This window comes from Bidens hawaiensis, unplaced genomic scaffold (genome assembly GCF_021521415.1).
Source record: "Bidens hawaiensis isolate Kalapana, Puna unplaced genomic scaffold, B.hawaiensis_p1.1 tig00022317_1, whole genome shotgun sequence".
Classification (NCBI taxonomy): Eukaryota; Viridiplantae; Streptophyta; class Magnoliopsida; order Asterales; family Asteraceae; genus Bidens; species Bidens hawaiensis.
In genome coordinates, this window is record NW_027493471.1 from 167,685 (window position 1) to 189,640 (window position 21,956).

Sequence of the window (21,956 nt, forward strand, 5' to 3'; positions counted from 1 at the left end):
TGGAATTTAAACTCCACTGCTTTATCCTTGTAATTCATTTTTATGCATCCTAATGAAGTAAATCATTGTACCCCCATAACTAAATCACACCCACCTAATGGCATCATAAATGCATCAGTTTTAACACTGCATTCTTGAGTTTTTTATTTAAGGGTTTGGAAAAAAAAGAAGAAAATTTTTCTTTTTTCATTCTTGAGTTATTTCTTTAAAAGAAAAGAAAGAGAATGCAAAGAAAAGTTGGGGTTTTTTCCTCGAAAACTTTCCAGCCAAATATGACCTAATTATGAAGGAAAGTTTATGTATAATATTACTAATTTACCCTATCTTTTCCTTCCTATCTAACTCAATAATAAGGACATGAATGTAAGTTTACAATTTTTTTCTTATCTTTTTCTTCCTATCTAACTCAAGAATGTAATTAACACTTTGTTTTCGTTTCTTTTATTTTAACTCTAGAATGCCTTTTAAATATATAATTTCGTTTCCTTTCTTCCCATTTACACCCTTTTACCATCTTGTCTCTAGCATAGCTAGCCTAGAATCCAAGAAATTGTGAGAACTGCCTGTATCCATAAGCACTTGCAACTCCATCTTGCCATAATGACCAGCAACTCTTAGGGATTGAAATCTATCATCATCATCTAATGCATTTACTGAATTTACGCAATTTCCAACTCATTATTTACAGTTTCTTTGATGCGAACCCGACTTCTCTACGGATGGGTTTTAGGGCCAGATCTAAGAATGTTGAAAAGTCTCTTGAGCTTTGGGGAGATGAAAGGGTTGGGGATGCCGAACAGTTCAAATAACCGCAGCATTTATTATTACAATTAGGCCCATTTATAGGTTCGTGTTTATTTTATGGATCACAATTTGAAGATAAAAGCAAACTATTTCTACCAAAAGGATTATATCCATTTAAAAGTTGTGAAGTCTCTTAACCGGTCCTAGTCAATGAAAATACTAAAAAGGGGGATTTGGTTAGGTGTTTGTTTATGTGAAAATTGAAGATAAAAACAAACTATCCACATAACTAAAAAAGTAACACAGATAGTCAAATGTACATATATGCAAACACAACATGAAGATAACAACTGTTTCACAACCACTAACAACACCACAACAACACTCTACAAAGAATTGGTTTTGCTCTCATAAGTTATACACCAAAAACTGAATCTCAAGAACCCTAATCTTGAAAAGTGAAAACTCACCAAAAACGCTCATCAAATAGTCAAATCCTCTTGAATCACAGTAAACGACCCGGTAATATTACCACCAACATCAGGGAAGTTTTCATATCCCGGGAGATATTTTACCTTGCCCTTTGGATCCACTTCAACAGGGTATTTTAGTAAATGTCCTCTCATTTCAGACACGTCATCTGCTGCAAACTGTCTCCAGTTAGCTTCAGACAATGATCTCACATATCTTACACATTCGATTGATTCGGGCTGTTTAAAGCGATCATCCACGTGCCCAAGATGTTCAGCCCAAAGAGACATTCGATATCCATATATCTAAATACAAAAAGGGATACCAAACTAAGAACATGTTTGGTGTTACTTACATGATTAAATCTTTATGTAATAAATAGGTGTTGTAATTTAAGGATAAATACCTGTCCTTGTGGATACGAGCGTTTTGCGGCCCAAGCATGATGCGGTTGGTAGGCCCCCATTGCAATCTCTGTGTCTCGGGTTCCCTCCATGGACCGTTGATTAATGTTTGCAGATCCAATAATAACATACTCATCATCAACTATCATGCCCTTGGAATGAACATAGATCATGAACCGTCGGTTCTTACGGGCAAGACCCTGAAATAATGATAATAATAACTATTATTATGTTGTTTGAAATTGTTGTTCTTTCTGATCTTGATGCGTCAAAAGCTTTTCATTGAATGATATTAAGTCCATGAAAATTAAGAAATAGAAATGATATATACTAATGAGATTAAGAATACTCCATTCCGAAACTAGACATGCACTTTAACTGATTGGATAGAAGACTAAACAACCCTTCATTTAATGGACAAGACACCAAAAGACTCTTATGCCCCTGACCCAAGCCAGTTCTTCCAACAGCTCCTTGCTGGCTAAACAGTGCACCGGCCCATTTCACATGTGAAGTTCAAAAGTATGGAATGTCTGCTTTATTTTTTTGAAAAAGTTTAACTACATTATTTAACTTACAAAAACACAAGAAGAATGTTATTAGGGTTTACTTATACCACATCTCATTGGAGGGCGGGCCTTGGAGCAATTGATAAGGTCGCTGCTTTGTGTTCAAGCCGTGGAAACAGCCTCTTGCACATAAAAGTGTAGGGTAAAGCTGCGTACATCAGGCCATGAAACGATTCGGCCCCTCCCCGGGCACTTCATAAACGCAGGAGCCTAATGCACCGGGTACGCCCTTTTTATACCACATCTCATTGAGGTTACAAAAATAGTATAATTTTTTACCTCAGAAATCAAGATGTTATTTTGTACCAAGAATAATTTAAAATTACCTAAGTGTCCAAAGACACAGTAATCACTCTGAAATACACTTCAATCACCCAATTCAATCAACGCAGGTAAAACAAATTCAACAGCCAACACATATTCATAGAGACAAGTGGGGCCTACCTGAGGAGTATTTCCTAAATCAGGGCTCTCCTGACCTACATTATCATGTGGATCCATGGCTTCGCGGTTTCCAAGACAAAAAAAGTTCAAATAATCTTGCGGTGAAGATACTTCATCGAGCCCAACTTCTACCAAAGCTTTGTAAATGGTCTCATACATCATTTGCATAGTCATGTTCTGTAAATTAAGAATACATAAATTCTTTAGTGGTTAAAAAAAAAACTTCAAACTAAAATGAACTTTACTAGATATATTACATCCTACAAAATGTGGATGAATAAACGTATAACAAGATGTATGAAAAAGCGAATATGAATTGTAATATGTTTGGCCTTAAAGTCAAACTGTAGAGAGTCAAAACTACATATGTGTATAATACCTGCCAATATAGAATACGTTGAATAGCAATGCTTGCAGGGGGACCCTCTGGCCACATAGGGACGATGATATATACAGCAAATCTTTCATGTGCTCTAATTTTACTAGCAATTTTAAGAGCAATTTCCATTGGAATCAAATTGTCAGCACCTAAGACACGGAATCAAATATGAAAAATTGTGATTAGCAAAATCTGAAGTGGAGTACATGTCATAGAAATGATCCTTACCCAGGTCTTTGTATGAACTCCAATTATATGATGACCCAAGAAAGTATTGGTTCTCGATATATATAAAATGTTGAGCAGAACGAATAGCCTTCACGTACGCCGTGTGTATGCTCATATCAATCATCACATTCTTCCCACAAGCCAAATTCTGTTCATAAAAGTTTACTAGTGAAAAATATTGATCCTAAAATACGAATTTTAAAGAAAAAGTCCACAAATAAACCAGCAATACCTAAGCCAACGAAAACTAAACTTAGCCCATGAGAACACTAAACCGACCCAGATACCCTAAACCCAAACTGGTTTCTTAAATGATTAAGTCAAACATTATATCTTAAGTGGGTCAAATGAACTCAATTAGGTTAAAGGGAACGGGTTTGATGGGTCAACCAGTTTGGGAATTAATCAAAGTCTATATGTTATGCACACTAGAAATCACACTTTTGTAATTATAAGAAGTGTTTATGGATCAACTCAACCACATCCAATCTAATTAAACTTGATTCATTTCAGCCCAAGCCGAGCCCAATTTTACATACCCAAATAAAAATTTATTTCTCATACCTTGCTTTGAGCCTCTCGTGGGTCCTTTGGAAATCCTTTAACCGAGTTTGAATCAATGGAACGGAATATCTGCATTCAGGTCAAGAAGTTTATGATGTAGGAAACATTAATGCAAAATGCCGATTATTTATACTAATATCAATTTATTTACCTGTACATGCCAACCTTCAGGATCCTGGTCATCAAGATGAGGTTGTTCATTTATACCCAAAATTTGTGGCAACCTTTCTATTTTGAGCAAAGAATCATCATATGAAGATTTTACTATATTCAAACCATGAGGTTTTGAAGACTTTAGCCACCGTTCCTCAAAGTTGGCCAACACATCATATGCTGCTGGACCATCAATTTTACTATGCATGTCATGCCATGGTTCTCTTGGACATCCCGCAAGATTACCCTAAAAGTTTAAAAAAAATAAAAAAATAAAATGGGTGGGTGGGTGAGGAGAGTCAAAACAGATAGGTTAAAACCCTGATACGTCTAGCATTACACCAATTGGAGAATAGATGTTATACTAAACTTGTCATATCATAAGTGATTTGGTTTGGTTTGCTTTGATGTTGGCGAAAACCATTAACCCAAGTATCCCTACTTATTTCCAAATTTGAGTAGAAACTACTAAAATATCTAGTCTTTATGGTGGTAAGATTATAAAATCTTGATCTTTTTTGTTGTAGAATTATAAAAAATAAAAATCTTTAAAAATTCCTTTTAGTTTCTAGAGTACTAAGATTATATAAAATTTTGATCTTTATGGTTGTAGGATTCCAAATTGGCATCTAAGTTGAAAAAGACCTTTGAACTTTATGTTAGTGAGATTTTAAAAATATGACCTTCATAAGTTTAATATGTAGAAAGATAACAGCCTATTGTAATTTTTTCTAATACTAGGAATAATACTAAAAGATCAAAGTCATCACCGAGAAATTAGGATTATGGAAGTCGTCTGCATGCACCGTTTGTGAAGTCCTAAACAAGGGATGTTGTGGAGTATCATATCGACCATCACACAGATCAAGTCCCCCAACAAAAGCTTGAATTCTTCTTCTACCATATCCCGCATCTGTGTCAACAATCACAGTTTTCTGGTGGTGTGTAAAGATTGCAGCTTTCTAAAACAAATTATGAAAATGAAAATAAGATAAAAGAACAAATAATGAAACAACAAAGGTTTTACAAAAGGTGTAACCTTTTAGAGTTCCAAACTTTGAAACTATATTAAAAGGGTATAGATGGAATTTATTCAGTTGAAATGCACCTTTTGTTTCACCGAACTACGAGGAGCAAGAAGTACTTTCACCGCAGAGTTCTTAAAAAAACTCCGTGTCTCTTTATCATGGGTAGCCATTAGTCCATCCTGAAATACTAAGATAAATGTGTTACTACTTAAAACAAAGCTTGTAAATGACAAAAAAAAAGGATAAAAGATGTTTCCAATTTGTAGCCCAAAATGCTCGTTGAAGATAAATGTGAAACTATTAATTACTTAGCCATACATGGCTTAAACAGAGCTTGCAAATACAAAAAAAAAAAAAAAAAAGTTTACCAATTTGTAGCCCAAAATGCTTGTTGAAGAAGGATGATCCCAAACTAGAAGCAAAACTCTCACGCCTTCTTGTGATTTATATCTCAAAAGTTCTCCAAGACTAATTTTATTTTTCTCACGGACTAATTTCACATTGTGCCACACGGACCAACCCGTTATATATATAAGAAGTCGGGCGTTACATATTGCTTCATATATATCATTCCAGCAAGACCCATGCACATAATGCCTGTCTTGATCCAGCATAAAGTCAGGTAGAGACCTGGGGTGCACATGCGCATCTTGATATAAAGTCACCCGCCCACCTCGCCTTAACGGGAAATAAGTCCCAGGAACTCCATTATATTGTGGGCCCGCTCCAACCCCGTTACGATATAAACTCACTTTTTCTATTGGAGAGTATTGAATTGTGAGCCCCAACATCGCTCCCGCTTTGCATGGTTTTCCATTTGTACCAATTATTGGAAATAACCCTTCGATTTTAATTTCTGAGTATATTTGGTCAACCGGTATTGATACAATTCCTATAAGTTGAGACCCAACATCATCACTATCCTTAACAAGAAAATGAACTTCGGCAGCATGATGTGCAACAGGGACATAAAAATGTTGTTTCCAAACAGGATTTTCACTGTTATTAATTACATAAGTTCTTCCAATCACTGCAGTTTTTACAGCAACACAGACGTATGGATCACTAGTTATTTTGCTTTTGCTTCCCGGTAATGCATTGAAAATCCCCCTTATTGTATTATAAAACGCATCCCTATTTGGAAGGTTTTTCGCCTCATGAATCCATATATCTAAATTCCCATGTAGGAGTAGAACTTTTAACGATTTGTTAGAAGGCGTGAATGGGACTATTTGATATTGCCGGTTGCTTTGTGGATCAACAAATGGCCAATGTGTAAAAGTAGGATGATGCCCATGAAATTTTAATGCTATATCAAGCCCCTTTATAACAATTTCCAGTGTAGGCCGCTCGGTAGCCTCTTCCAAACATTGATATGCAATTTTTAAAAATGTGTACAAAGAATCACTATTAGTTTCTTGCTTTAGATACGGATCCATTATTCTCTCTATGGTTTCATCAATGTAACATTCCCGAGCAATGGGTCCAAGCCCTTTCATATTTTCTTGTAAGTAAACTGGATGATATGCCACCCTCCCACAAAAGATTTCAAAAATGACAACTCCAAAAGAGTATATATCGGATTTTCTTTTCATTTTACCCGTGGTTTCATAATCTGGATCCTCGTACACTTTCATGCCTATCTCTTGATATGTTGGGCGTAACTTGGAGATCTCAAAGTACGCAATTTTTGCCTCTGAGTTCTTGTCTAACAGAATGTTGGCACTCTTTATATTGGTGTTTATTATTCTTTGCTGGTTGACCATCTTGGTGTGAAGGTGATCGAGCCCACGTGCAATCTCAAGGCACATGTGTAGACGGTGGGCCCATGTAAAAGTATCCCTGTTACGAACTCTTTTTAAACAGTAATCAAGGCTTCTCTCAGGAGCATAGTCATAGACAAAGATCATTTCATCAACTTCATCACAAAAGCCTAGAAGAGAGACTACGTTCGGATGCTTATAACTAGTAATCATTTCAAGTTCTGCATAGAACTCTTGTTTTCCTTGGATGTCTTTCTTACTAGTGATGCGCTTTATAGCTACAGCAATGCGTTCCTTGGATGGTATACCGTTATTTTTCTCTTCTGTTGTCAGCAAACTATCATTTCCAAAATGATCCAGTTCAGCTTTGTAAACCATACTATTTGTGTCTAAACCAATGCAGTATGTTTCAGAAAAGTTCTTGGTTGCCAACTGTATATCACCGAATCGAAATCTTGAGAGTACCATGGTTTCCCCCTGCAGCGTGCGTTAAAAATAAATGAGAATATATGTATATGCAGGTAAGGATGATGATGATGAAATTAAAACGAGAACCGTCCTAAATCCTTTGTTCATGCCTTTTTAGAATTCCAAAAGGACCCGGGTTGACCCAAATCAGGAACAAAGGTTTAGGGCTAAATTAGTGGGGGATTGACTGTTAATGTTGACCATTGCCTGTCAAAGGCTGAATGTTAGGAGGCATTAATTACCTAAATTATGTTTTAAGTATTCTATTTGTGTTTTAGTTTGATCTGTATTGTTTTATTTTGATTACCAAGTTCATATTCTAATTGGAGACTTACCATCTCTAATTGGTTAAATCGGAGACTAGCCCCTCTCAAATCGGGCCAACTATCTTGTTATTTCAATAAAATAAATATTTCAATTTTTGGGTTCCATTGTCGGGAAGTTTACGAAAATGGTTCAGACCCGGTCAACAGACAGCGACACTGGTCAGGATGATCCGATCGTCACCCAGCGACATGGCGCCCTTAAACAGCGGTCTCAGCCACGTGAAAAATCCAGCCAAGGCAGAAACCGAGATGAAGGAGACGGTTCCTGGCGATCGCAACAGCAATTCCGACACTACCATAAGATTGATTTCCCGACATTCAGTGGAGGCGACCTAAGAGAATGGGTATTTAAAGGCAGAAAAGTATCTCCGTTTTTACAACACCATGGAGGAAGAGGAAGTTGATGTAGCAGCAATGCATTTAGATGGGGATGCTTTGGATCTACACTCCGGGTTAACAACCGAGCGGGAGTTAATCTACTGGGAGGAATTGGTAAAAGCACTGCAGAAATATTTCGGACCACCAGAATTTCTATCTCTGATGTAGACTGTAAACAAGATTAATAATTGAACCTGTTGATTCACAAGAATACCAGGAACAATTCTTCTAAATATCGTTGATTCACAAGGAATATCGATAATCAGGAATTTCACACACTAACACACACTTGTGATAGGAGAAAATGACTTTTCATATATTTCAAAAAACCACTGATCTCCCAAGATTTACAGGAATATAAAATGCATGGAAAATTTCGAATGGGCCTCAAAACATAAACGGGCCAAAAACTAGGCGATAAGAAAGTCCAAAAGATAAAATAGCTCAAGTTATAGCCCTTTTAGTGAGGCCCCCTTTGACAAACGATCCTGGGCTTCCAAATATAAAATAGGTTGCTCCTCCAAACTTGGACCCGCACCATTCCCCCATGGGTAGACAAATTCTCCCTCGACTTCACAACGGGCTCGTCATCAGAAGAATCGCCATGATAAAGCAACAAATGCTTCACATTAAACACATCAGAACAACGAATGTGGCTAGGAAACTTTAGACGATATGCATTGGCACAATTTAGATGAAATGGGCTGAACCCGGTGCTCCAATGAACATCATGATCATGAGCAAACTCAGCTTGGCACAATTTCTGATCCCATGCTTTCACATGATCACCGACCAAACACCTTAATAAATTACCAAGTGATCGATTAGCAACTTCAGTTTGACCATCCTCCATAAACTACGCCAAAAATGACTCAGAAACCGGGTATCCCGATCAGACACGAAATAAGAAGGCAACCCATGCAAGCGATATACATCACGAAAGAAAAGTTGTCTCACATTAACAACATCAGTTGTCTTCTTGCAACGAATAAACTGGACTATCTTAGAAAACCGATCAACAACAACAAAGATAGAATCATTACCTCTTTGAGTATGAGGTAACCCCAACACAAAATCCATACTAATATCAACCAATGGCTGCGAAGGGACAGGCAAAGGCATATAGAGTCCTGCATTAATAGTCGTGCCCTTTGAAACATGGCAAATACGACATCTCTTAACATAACGATCCACTTCTTTCCTCATAGTAGGCCAAAAATAAGAAGCTTGCACTAACTGTAAAGTACGATCACGACCAACATGCCCTTCACCATGTAACTCCGTAATAATTTTTAATCGAAGATTGGAATCAGGAATACATAGTTGATTCCCTTTGAATAGAAAACCATCATGTACAAGAAAATCTAATTTCTGCCCCGCTTGCACACCCTGCATCACGAATAACATCCAGGCCTGGCACATCAACTCTCATAGATACAAGGAGATTACTCCTCCTGCTTCAGCAGCTCGATTTGAAACACAAGTCTTGTGTTTGACCACAAAAGTAAACTTTTCAAGAAATGCAACCAACGTCCATGCTTATGAGATACCTTATCTTGCGTGCGAATATGCCTTAAAGAATGATGATAAGTGAACAAAACAAGCTCCTTATGAAACAGATAGTGATGCCAATGCTTTTCAGCTTGGACCACCGCATGAGACTCCAAGTCATAAAAACTATACCTTAACTTTGGCACTGTCAATTTCTCACTAAAATAAGCAACAGGTCAACCACCTTCACTGAGAACCCCGTCAATTCTAACCTTTGAGGCATCAGTATGAAGTTCAAAAACTTGAGAAAAGTCAGGAAAAACCAGAGGCTTGTCTTTTATAACTTGAAAGGCTAGCTTTGCCTCCTCTGTCCATGCAAATGCCTTCCCCTTCATGCAATCTGCAATCTGTTACTGGCCCTATAATAGAACTAAAATGCGGAATGAACCATCTATAAGAAGAAGCAAGTCCATGAAGCTACGAACTTTAGTAATGGAAGTAGGAGTTTAGGGGTCATGAGCACACATTTCTACTTTAGATTCCATCCACCTGTATCCAATCACCAGAAACAACAAACTCCAAAAACAGAACTTTAGGGGTCATGAGCACACATTTCTTTGATGCTACATAGAAACTATCCCTACGAAGTAAGGCTAAACATTCCTAACACGCACGGCATGCTCACTGAAAGAAGCACTATAAATAAGAATATTGAAGAAGCACGGATCTAAACTGGATAGTTCGGATTAGCGTTTCTACAAGTACGGATTGTCAAACACACTAAACTTCAGACGAGATCAGATTCCAACAAGGTTCCTACAAAACAAACACCGTGAGACTCACTACGGGAAGGACAAGATGGGGGGTCTTCTCGTAACCACCCTCCGGCGTGAGCATAAGTACTGTACTATGAACGGAAAGTTTGAAGTACGAGTAATTGTTGAGATTAGTGGGGAGTGAATGGATACCTCATGAAGATGGTTGAAGTATTTATAGCCGGGGATGGGGAAGGTGATTGGTGGAGTTGTCACTGTCAGGATATTCCTTATTCACCTGAATGACACGTGTCGCGCGCTTATAGGTATGACAGCTTGGCCACTTTTGGGACGGTTATCAGGTGTCCAGCTGTCTTATTTCAATTGGCTAATGTCATTGTCAGGAAATGTTGTGGTAATCTTCTAGAAACAGTTTGTTGCAACTACTCTTCCTTATCACGTGGGAACTTCGTTTGTGTGAGGTTCCTTGTGCGACCCACAGATTCTTTCCACGGACACTCACTTGCGGGTTGTATTGGTGATCCGTGGGCTTACTTCTATCGTTTTCTTACTACCCTACATCTATAAGTCCCCCTAGTCCATTGTTTTTTCCGCAAAATCGTGTTGCGGGTGGAATTACTTTCTGCATTTTTCCAGGCGTGAGGTTTGTCTTTGTGCGCGGATTTTGATGCTTATCCTTATTAGACTAGGGTGACTTCTAGGGGTTATGATGCGACATTTTCAATCTGAGTACTGTTAGGCGTTATGCGACAGTACTGTCAGACGTTATTTTCGAGGTGTCTGCACGTATTTTTAGGCGGCTGATTCAAAATCATTTTGCTTTTGTCAGCTCCCACCTAACGTGTCGCCCTCTAATTGGGCGATGACGGGGGTCATGCTGGTGGTAAGGTGGTGGCGGTCAGGTGGTGGCAGTGGAGACGGTAGCGGTGGTGGTTGTTGTTGTTAAGTGGTGTTGTTGAGTAAGTAGGGTGAAGAAGGAATGGAATGGAAAAAAAGAAGGGGGTGAGAAGAAATGGTATTGATGGAATGAGATTCCATGTGTAATGGATAGGGGTGCAAACGAGCCCCGAGCCCGAGCTCGACTAGGCTCGAGCTCAGCTTGTTTAACTTACACAGAGTTCGAGCTCAAGCTCGGCTCGTTTCGAGCTCTATTTTCAAAGCTCGAGCTCGGTTCGGGCTCGGCTCATTTACTATTTATCAATTATTTTTTATATAATTATAATTATTTGTATATTTTTTAATTGTAATATTTTATGTATAAAACAATATATATTATTTTGTTATTTTTATTTATTTTTTCACAACATTATATATATTAATTAATAAATATTAAATATATATTTCAAAAAATTATAAAAATGACAGGCTCGTTTATGCTCGCGAGCTGGCTCGAGCTCGTTAAGTGAAGCTCGGGCTTAGGCTCGGGCTCGTTTATTAATCGAGCTTATTTTTAGGCTCTCGGGCTCAGGTTCGATTAAGCTCGGCCCGATCGAGCTTTTTAACGAGCCGATATCAAGTAGCTCGCGAGCAGCTTGGCTCGTTTGCACCCTTAGTAATGGATTATTCCATTCCATTGAGCAACCAAACATAACTGTTTTCATTCCCACGCAATAAATCTTTCCATTCCCACTGTCATTACTGCATACCAAACGCTACATAAAAGTTAGACCTCTCTTTGCAACCCAGTACCCACAACCGCCACCACATTGAACGACACCACTGGTCCACCACATCCCTACAACCATCGTCGTAACCCACAACCACCACCATTACCTTCTACGTCGGCAACTAATGGTGGAGATGCAAACAAAAAATCTAGCGGCAACTGCTATCTTCTCCGGCCAGTACCTGTAACTTCTGTAACTTCTGCTCGATCTCTCTACCCCTCTGATTGCATCGATCTCTCTACGCCTATCAGTTGATCCAGCTTCACCGCCAATTAAAATTCGTCGCACACCAGAAACCCTAGCCCCATGCAATTATGAGAATCAAAAGAAAGATGCTATTCCTCTTCCCTGAACTTTCAATTATTTTAACAATTTTATCTAACATATTACTTATTTCTTGCATTATTTCTTTGTTAAAATATTATTTATCACATAACATTATATATTTTATTTTCTATGTTAAAATATTACATAACATTAAATATTTCATTCTCAATATATAAAATTTGTTCAGTTTATTACGCAAGTACACTATTCCTTTTTTTAATTAACAAACAATATAAAATTTGTTTTTAAAAAAGTGCAAACTGTCTCTAAAAACTATTTTAAAAAACACTGTAAAAATACAAAACAATTATCAAAAAAAATATTTTTTAAATAACAAAAAATGTTTATTTTAAATAATAAAATAATGTTGTTTGTTATTTTAAAGTAATAAAAAATCATTTTAAAGAATATAAAAAAGTATTTTTTTTAATGTGTTTTAAAAATAATAATAAAAGGTAACAAAATGACAAAAAAAGAAAAAGCAAAGGTTTGAATCGTATTAATGTAAACTTTGAGGGAAGGGATGTGCTAAGTAAAAATGAGAAAAATGGATACGTATAGCAACACTCATTACTTATATGTGTTCATGTGCCTATTGTTACATATAATTCAAAGCTTAGTGAGCTTAATGTGACTGTAGCTGTTAGTGAGTCAATAAGTTTAGCGAGTCTTATGTTAGTATTCGAATAAATCCGTTGGATAAGTAGACGTTTGTTTGTTTTTGATTTAAGTCTTGTATGCTTATCTATATAAGCAGCCTTTATCTACCAATAAACTCGATTAGTTTTGTTAACACATGCTAGTATTTAACTAAGATTTTGGATGGCGTTAGTGTAAAGGGCAAAAAAACGAGGGACTTTCTCATTTAAAGGACGAAGAGTGAAAGTGAAGTTTTCAAAGGACGTGATTCTCAGTTATGATTAAAGGAGAAACTTTGTAATTCTGTCAAAAACTAATAATAAATGTGTATAAGTGAATATGAGTTATGTTTAGAAGATTATGTTACTTGTGTAGGTGAATTTATTACTATTCACCTACTATACTTTTTTCATATGTAGGTAAAAAAAATTCTAATAAATCTTATGAAACTGTAAATGTAAAAAATTCAATCATGAAGATGTTTCATTAAAATTATGATGTTCTAAAAAGTCAATTTTTATTTTCTAAAAAATCTAAAAATTTGTATTTTTCTTAATGAATTGTCGTGTAGAGTAATTTTAGGAGTAATTAGGAAATTGTCGACTTACTTGCAAGTTGAGTGCATTTTTAAGTTCCATGATGACAGCTTCCATTGTTGGACGCTTGGCTTGAGTTTCTGCCAAACAACGATATGCAATTTCTGAAAATGCGTGGTAAGAATCTTGATTGGGTCCTCTATTTAAAGTAAATATGTGATGATTGTTTTCTTCAACTATTTTAGGATCTAACAGTTCCTTTAGCGTTCCATCATTGTATCGTCGCCTTGCAACTGGTGCAAGCCCCATTTTATTTTCGCCAAGGTAAACTGGATCATATGCCAAACTCCCAGATAGGACCTCAAATAAAACCACTCCAAAGGAGTAAATATCTGATTTCCTTTTATACTTGCCTGTAGTTAAATATTCTGGATCCATATAAACTTCTGTGCCTGCAATACTTTGTGTATACACAGTGCTAGCTTGTTGCTTCATACGGTCGAATTTGGAGAGTCCAAAGTCAGCAAGCTTCGCATTCAGATTTTCATCTAATAAAATATTATCGCTCTTTATATCTCGATGTATTATTCTTGGTTTTCCCTCCATTTCGGTGTGGAGGTAATTAATTCCGTGTGCAATATCAAGGCAAATTTGTATTCTTTGCGCCCAAGTAAGATTAACCGTTTTACCAATGTTTCCAAAGTAATCACTAAGGCTTCCGTTAAAAGCATACTCGTAAACAAGAATCATTTCAGGAGCTTCTTTAGAAAAGCCAAGAAGTGAGACTATATTTGGATGCTCACAACTAGTTAGTAATTCAATTTCTGCTGAAAACCCTTGTCTCCCTTGCTCGTCTGCTCTGCTAAGAATACGTTTTATAGCTACAGTTTTGCTTATCTTGGACATTTCATCTTTACTCTTCCCTTCCATTTGTGACATACTTTGGAAATCTAAAACATCAAGATTTGCTTTGTACACTATACCGTACGCACCAGATCCAACAGAGTACTTTTCATCAAAATCCTTTGTAGCTCGCCTTATTTCACTCAGTGGGATCTTCAACAAATCCGTCTACAAAATAATGTAACTAATGCATTAACTGAGAATGGGAGTGTTGGAGCTTGTACATTCTTAGTTTAAATTAATATGAAATATATATATATATATATATATATATATATATATATGAATGAGTGTCAACTTTAAAAATTGAATTAAGGTTTATACCAAATGTGTGTGGGAGTGTATGTGCAAATGATCCAACAAAAAAAGGCGGCGGCAATATGGCAACTAAACTTAACTACTCTACTCATATAATAAAAACTCTACCTTATAAAACTAACAACTGTTGTTTTATATGTAGAGTACTTATCTCGTGTTTTTTTATAAGCAGAGCAATCATGGTACATAACCAAGATAATAATTATTGAAACCCAATTATTCTACTTATGAAACATAATTACACTAGTTATATGTATAATATTTATTATATCCCGTCTCAAAATTAACGTCATGGACCATGGTTGATTTAAATGCATGTCTTGGCAAACTATATATTAGGTCTTTGCCGTAGATTTTACCATAATTTTGTGATTTTGGATGTTTGTGTGTATCCGTGCAACAATTCCCTATACACACACCCACAATCACAAAATTAAATAAATCTCAAGCAAGCACCTAATACTTTGTTAAAGCCTACTCTCTATTCAAGAGGTGGATAGTTCAAAATTTGCAAACTGTAAATTTAGGTGGTTTCTAAGATTAGGCTAGTTTGCTGTTATATATATATATATATATAGGGTGTTATACATATATATATATATATATATATATAGGGTGAGGATCAAGAGAAAACTCATCTTTAGAGAGAAAACTTAAAAACTTCTAAAGAATTATTTTTAATTAAAAATAAAAAAATATTTTCAAATTTCTGTTTTTGCCATTATTCTTATATTTTCGTACCATTAACTCGAAAAAAATAAAAAAAATTAAAAAATTAAAAAAAAAACCCCTCAGTAATGCACATACGTATTACTGTGCGAAACCGCTGTATTACACATGTGTTAATTACTATGTATTTTAAGTTCAGTAGTGTTTAATTATATATAATCAATATTTGTGTATTGTATATATGTAGTAGTGTTGTATTATATGCAAAAAAAATAATAATACAATAAAAGTCGATGCAGTGAACATGTGCGTTAACGTTGTATTACACATACATACTAATGTGTATTCGATGTGCGTATTAGTCTTATATAGCATATATACAATAGTGTGTATCAAATATACAATAGTCTTATATAGCACAACACTTTAGCATATATGCAATGCACACTATTACACGTGTACTACACCGACGCGGTTACAGACAAGCTTTTTTTTTTCGGAACCAATAACAACATATAAGAATAATGGAAAAAAAAGAAACTTCAAAAAAATTTTAAAAAGAAGTTAAAAATAATTTTTTACGAGTTTTTAAGTGTTCTCTTTAAGAGGAGTTTTCACTTGATCCCAAGGGAAGTATAGAATGAAAACTCACCTGAGTTGTGAAAAACTCGTGAAAACCCTATGTAACATCGTTTTTTTTGTTTTTTACACACGTAATATATGTTGTAACATTTAATACAAAACATCGAAAAAACAAAAAAATAATTGTTTTGTTATTTTTTAACATTTTTTTACTAATTTTTATATATGTTTTAAGAAGAGAGAAAAAATTATATATATATATATATAATGCGCACACTTCTTCAAATTGCAGTAGTGAAAAGCGTGCAGAAAAAGGCATTCACTTAAAAATATGTTCGTATTAATTTGGTTTAGTTATTTTTGGATTTTCTATTTATCCTTATGTTAGAAAAGTAACTTAGTTCCCTTACAGAATTTTATATTCCAAGAACTTCAAACAAAGCAATGTTTATTTACAATACTCACCTCAAACTAATTAAAAATTAAAATAAAGTAATTACCTTCGACTTGTTAGATGTTGTACCTTCATCTACAGCTTTTGAGTGTTCCTTCAATACAAATTATCACAATGGAAACGAATTAGTAAACACAAAAGTAAATAAGTAATAATGAGAAAATAATGAAAGCACAAAATCAAAAGGATGGTCTTACAAGAGTTGCCTGTTTCCATTGAAGTTCCAACAGCTCCTCAAGTTCCTTGACAACCTGATCCATAGTTGGACGTCTCACAAGCTGTTGATTCAAGCATTTATAAACCAAGGCTTGAAATTGTCCCAAAGATTCTGTATCAATCTGATTCCTTAAATTAGAATCACTTAGTTGTTCATGAATATCATCATTTGTAATCATTAATTTCCTCCCACAAAGGACTTCAAACAACAGCACACCAAAAGAGTAAACGTCATACTTCGGTGTCATATTGTCAGTGCCAAAGTAGCTAGAATAGAGAAGACGATGCCTCCAACTTTGAGGATATTTTGTGGAAAGTTCAAAACCGTAGATCTTGGGTTCCCAATCTTCGTCTAAAAATATTTTAGAGCTATTGATGTCACAATGTATAATATCATAATGGATGTAATTCAGTGCACGTGCAACACCTAAACATATTTTAAGTCTTTGGGACCATGTGAGAGTTGGAACACTTAGATGCTGGTCAAGAGTTCCGTGAAATGCATTCTCGTAAATGATGATCTTTTCATTATTCTCGTCGCAACGACCTAAAATAGAGATGATATTTTTATGTTTGAGACTCTTAAGCATTGATATCTCTGTTTCCGACTCATCTCCTTGCCCGTACGTGTGATCAAACCTTCGTATGGTGAAATTTATTGGATTCCTATCCCGCGAGAATTGTCCTTTGTATACCTTTCCAGATGCACCTTCCGTAATGAGATTCTCATGAGAAAAGTTGTTGGTTGCATACAATATCTCTTCATAGTTGAATCTCTAAGTAAAACGAAGATAAAAAAAGTTAGGGATGTTGTTGGATAATATGATAATGAACTAATGAATAATGTCGGTAGAAACTTTATTTATTAAAATGGTGGTGTTGGGATAATATTCATCAAAATAATGTGTTTCGAAAACTTGTTTATTTCTTACTCCTAATCTCATTAGATAAAAGCTTCAAAAAGAATTTAAGGGTGTACTTGAGATAAAAAAAAAATTACCATACAGGTGTAGTTGAATTGTATATATACCAAATGGGTGCTTTTCTAAAATTTGTTCCTCTTTCCTAATTTACAAATCTCACTTATAAGACCATCCTCACTCGAGCAATTTTCGCGACATTTTGGGCCACGAGTATCGGCGTACGGGACGTACCGGGGATTTCCAATACCCGACCCATTAGTCTCTATTACTACAAAATACTTCTAAATTTTCAATGAGTTTGTTTGGCAAATGCATAATTAAATTTTTGAAAAAAAAAAGAAAGAAAAAACCATAGAAAATGCATAATAAAATTTTTGTACGATAGGTCATATAGTAACAGGTTACAAATTTTAATTGGGCAGGTCACTCTAAATACTAAGGGTGTTTTCGGTTCGTGGAATTCACATGAATTCGCTGGAACTGAAATTTAAATCTCTTTTCTTGATGTGTTTGGTTAGCAGATTTCGTTAAAATTCGATTTCAATTCCATTTTCAACGAGTTTGTTTCGCAAATGAAATGGAATTGGAATTTGAAGGCAATTGCATCAAATTCTTACACTTAAAAGGATTTCACTAAAAGTAAAATGTAATCTTCGACCGCCCAGGTATGGTTGAGCACCGATACAAGTCTGGCACCAATACGTTTTAGTCCGATACATAATTTCTGTTAATCAAATTCTAAATCAAGAGATATTATAGCCTTTTGTGCCTCTGCTTCTCTTGCCCGAGCTGGTTATAAATTGTTTATTTCAAGGTAGCAACTAGCAAGAGTTAAAGCCAGTGATACCTGTATGCCATCTATAAACTGCAGTGGCCCCTTGTGTGCAGAAAGTGAAACTCTTATCTTCTCCTGTAAAAGCATGAGTTTAGAGAATAGAATAGTTATTCTATTTCTTTTTTATATTTCACCTAAGGATATTCTCTTTTTTTTCTCTTTATAATTCACTAAGTTTTCTCATATAAGTGTGTTCTTAAAAATTCAGTTGCATATTTATCCTTCCAAACCCTCCTTAATTACATATTCACTCAGCCAAATATTCAATTTCATATTTCCCAATCCTTAATTAAAAAAATGCAAATTTAACCATTTTAATTATTATCTTCTTTAAATAGTTTATATAATGACCATTTTATCCTTAGTTTTACTAAAACTTTAAATGCTGCACATTTACCCACAGTGCTGAGCACGTTTGGTTGGGTTCAGTTATTAAGCGAAACCGAAACTGAAACCGAAGTCATCAGTTTTGAGTATACAAACCTTACGGTTTTCGTTTTTTCGGTTATTGTCGGGTTTGTTTTCCTATTATGTGTAGACATTGCAAAAAAAAAAATATTAAAAATGAAGATGATGATTTTAAGCTTGAAAGAGCGTATTACAGTACCACAAATATATTTAATACAAAAAACAAAGATATGTTTAGTGAAACCATACGAATACAAAGTTGATAGAGTAGTAGAGTTTAAAATTCTACAAAGTTCTTAATCAAAAAACACTAAGGGCGTGTTCGTTTCACAGAATTCGTGGGAATACAAAGGAATTGGAATTAAAATCCCATGGCATGGCGTGTTCATTTCTTTGGAATTGGAATCTTAATTCCATTTTGGTGTGTTCGGCTATCAAAGAATTGGAATTGGAATTGGAATTCAATTCCTTCAAATTCCTTTAAATAAAGGGATTTCAAATCCTTCCAAAATGTGAAGGATTTTAAGGAAATACATAGGAATCTTTTCTCGAGTTTTTTTATTTTTTTTAATTTATTTTATTTTTTAACGAGGAGAACGAATAAGACATTTTAGTTTGTTTTATTTTTTTGTTTTTGATTTGTATTTTGAGTTATGAATTTGTTTTATTATTTTTGAATATGTTTTTGAGGAGTTGTTTATCTTAATAGAAAACCGCTAAAATAATTCAAAAAAAATCATAGCGCAAAATATAAATAAAAAACAAAAAACCTAAAAAACCTATAATGTTTCTGCCGTTATCCTCGTTAAAAACCAACGATTCTAATTCATTTGTCAAACGAACACATCAAGAATGGAATTGGATTTCAATTTCTTCCAATTCCAGTTCCTTTCAATTCCAAATCCTATGCAAATTCAAGCTCCAATTCCATTCCATTCTATGAAACGAACGCGCAATAAAAGTTTAGTCTTTATCATCTTCATCACCATTAATCGGTTTGGTTCGGTTTTTTCAGTTTTTATAAATGGAAAACCGAACTACAACCGAAAATTCATTTTTTCAAAAAATAAAAAATTAACCGTCGGTTAATGCTTCAGTTCGGTTTTTTCGGTTCAGCTTTTTTGGTTAATTCGGTTGTCTGCTTACCCCTATTTATTACCTATTTTAATTATTTTTTAAGTGCTTTTGTTTGTTTTTTGTGTTTTTAGGGGCATAATAATCATGTGAGGGGCACGTGAAATAGTTAACTTGGATGGATTATTGATAAGTGGCAGAAACAGCAAGTAATTTTAAATGCCATCGGTTAATTCGTCATAAATTTGCATTTTGGTAGGAATGAACAATATGAGAAAAAGCATATAGCTCTAAATCGCAATCTACCTAAAAAAGAGAAAGTTAATAATAAACCCTTTTAAACGTACCAAATAAAATTAGTGTTTGGATCAAATCAAAATAACTTTTATCGTGAGAAGTGTAAAAAAAAGTAGAATAATTATATCAACGTTGGAGTTTAAACAAAAGTAATTATTATTATTACACTATTTTTTTTTGTTGTAACATAATTACCCTTATTACAAAGCTGTAATTACTCTAATTATTTGTATGTTTGGTATTCTAATTTTATTTATACAGAATCCCACCTTAATAAGTAATAACTAAACATCTACTTTAAACTCTAATAATATTAATTATCTTAAAAATAATTTCTCTTGACTTATGGAGTTATCCTTTAATTAGATCTAAATTAGACAACAATATAAGCAAGCCCCTTTGGAATGTTCAAGTTCAACGCATGCATGCTTTCGGTTGTGTTGAAGAAAAAAGAAGTTGCGGATTATTATTATTCACCTGGATTTCGCTACGTAGATGCAGGCGAGACTGATTTTCGAGGCCGGCCACTCGACGGATGCGCCTCTCGCGTTTTCTTAAGAGCGAGATGGCCTCTTGCGACTTGCTCAAATCCTCCTTCGACAAAAGCTTATGAGATTCCATTTATTTCTAGACAACGCTAACTCCACAAAGCCTCAGCATAAATCTGCACGAGCCTTTTAAGTCAAAGGAGAGAGAAGATGGAGACGGGTGTACTGAGTGTTTAATTATTAAAGAAGGAATGACATGGGCTTAGATATTATCATTTCCATTTTTATATTGAGAGTTGTTTTCACTTTTTCTTAGAAACAAGGTCCCGATAGAGTGGATTCCAGCTGCGCTTCACTAGCATTTTTTTTATTTAAACGAACAAGGTGATTTTTGAATGGTATATTGGTTGTTGATAATTAATACCAAGTTATTATCTTTTAGTCGTAGGTCGTAACTAACTAATAAATTGGATGTTTGACGGTTTCTTCTTTTAATTTATTGGTTTCTAACAATCCGCGAGTAACAGAATCCTAATGTTGTTACTTGCAGGTCGTCGGAAAAACGTTTTTAGCCGGAAAAGTCTTATTTTTTTGCCAGAAAGCCCAACCTGAACACTGTCACCACCACTTGAGTTCCACCAACCAACCATCACCAATTGAGCACCACAAACTGATTCCGACGATGGTTCTAGGGTTCTGCCGACTATAATAATTGGGACTTTTACTAGAAAAAAGTTACTAAATGTCCGATCCAATGTTACAAAGATGTTTTGGAAGAAAATGTTGAGTTTTACAGAAAAATGCGAGTTTTTTTTTTTTGGCAAAAGACGTTTTTCCGACGACCTGCACCTAACGTCGTTAGAATTCTATTAGTTGCAGATTGTTGGAAACAAATATGATAAAAGATATGATCGTTATCAGCCATTTCATTAGTTGGAATCAACAGTAACTAAAAGATAATAGTTGGAATTAATAAAAACAATACACCTTTTTATATTTATAAGCCCAATGAAAACTAAAGTCACGAAATTCGTAGAAGTTTGGAGGAATTGAAATTAATGTATTTGTTTGATATGAAAATCATTTGAATTTAAAACTAACTTCAATCAAATCGCTTGTTCATTGGAATTCAAGATTCCTTTCACTTGCACAAGGAATGTTCAAAAAAGTGCTAGAATTTTTAATTTGGTTTGGGTCAAAATCAGATATTTGGTCAGAACGGGTTTCTACTCAAAACGGCTTTCGGATCGGCATGGATTTTAGGTCGGGGAGGGTTTCAGCTCGGGCCAGCTTTTGGCTCAGTACAGATTATGGTTCAACATGAATTCGGGCCCTAGGCTCGTAGCGATATTCATGTCGGAACGGGTTTCGACCCTACCCAAAACCCGTCATGATCCGAACCCTGAAACCAATCCCGACCCGAAACCTGTTCCG

At 35.1% G+C, this 21,956-nt stretch overlaps 1 protein-coding gene across 1 annotated transcript; it reads right to left on the reverse strand.

Moving 5' to 3' along the window:
- Positions 1 to 1,151: 1,151 nt before the first annotated feature.
- On the reverse strand, positions 1,152 to 20,654 carry LOC143565326 (uncharacterized). The gene is made up of 15 exons (XM_077052321.1): positions 20,512 to 20,654; positions 18,268 to 18,330; positions 16,479 to 17,273; positions 16,328 to 16,375; positions 13,428 to 14,426; positions 5,353 to 7,224; positions 5,065 to 5,163; positions 4,727 to 4,918; positions 3,955 to 4,203; positions 3,804 to 3,872; positions 3,240 to 3,387; positions 3,012 to 3,160; positions 2,633 to 2,809; positions 1,622 to 1,819; positions 1,152 to 1,520 (listed from the first exon to the last, which is right to left on the reverse strand). Exons 3-15 carry the CDS (start codon positions 17,085 to 17,087, stop codon positions 1,227 to 1,229), a joined length of 5,103 nt encoding a protein of 1,700 aa, XP_076908436.1. The 5' UTR covers positions 17,088 to 17,273; positions 18,268 to 18,330; positions 20,512 to 20,654; the 3' UTR covers positions 1,152 to 1,226.
- Between the last annotated feature and the right edge of the window lie 1,302 nt (positions 20,655 to 21,956).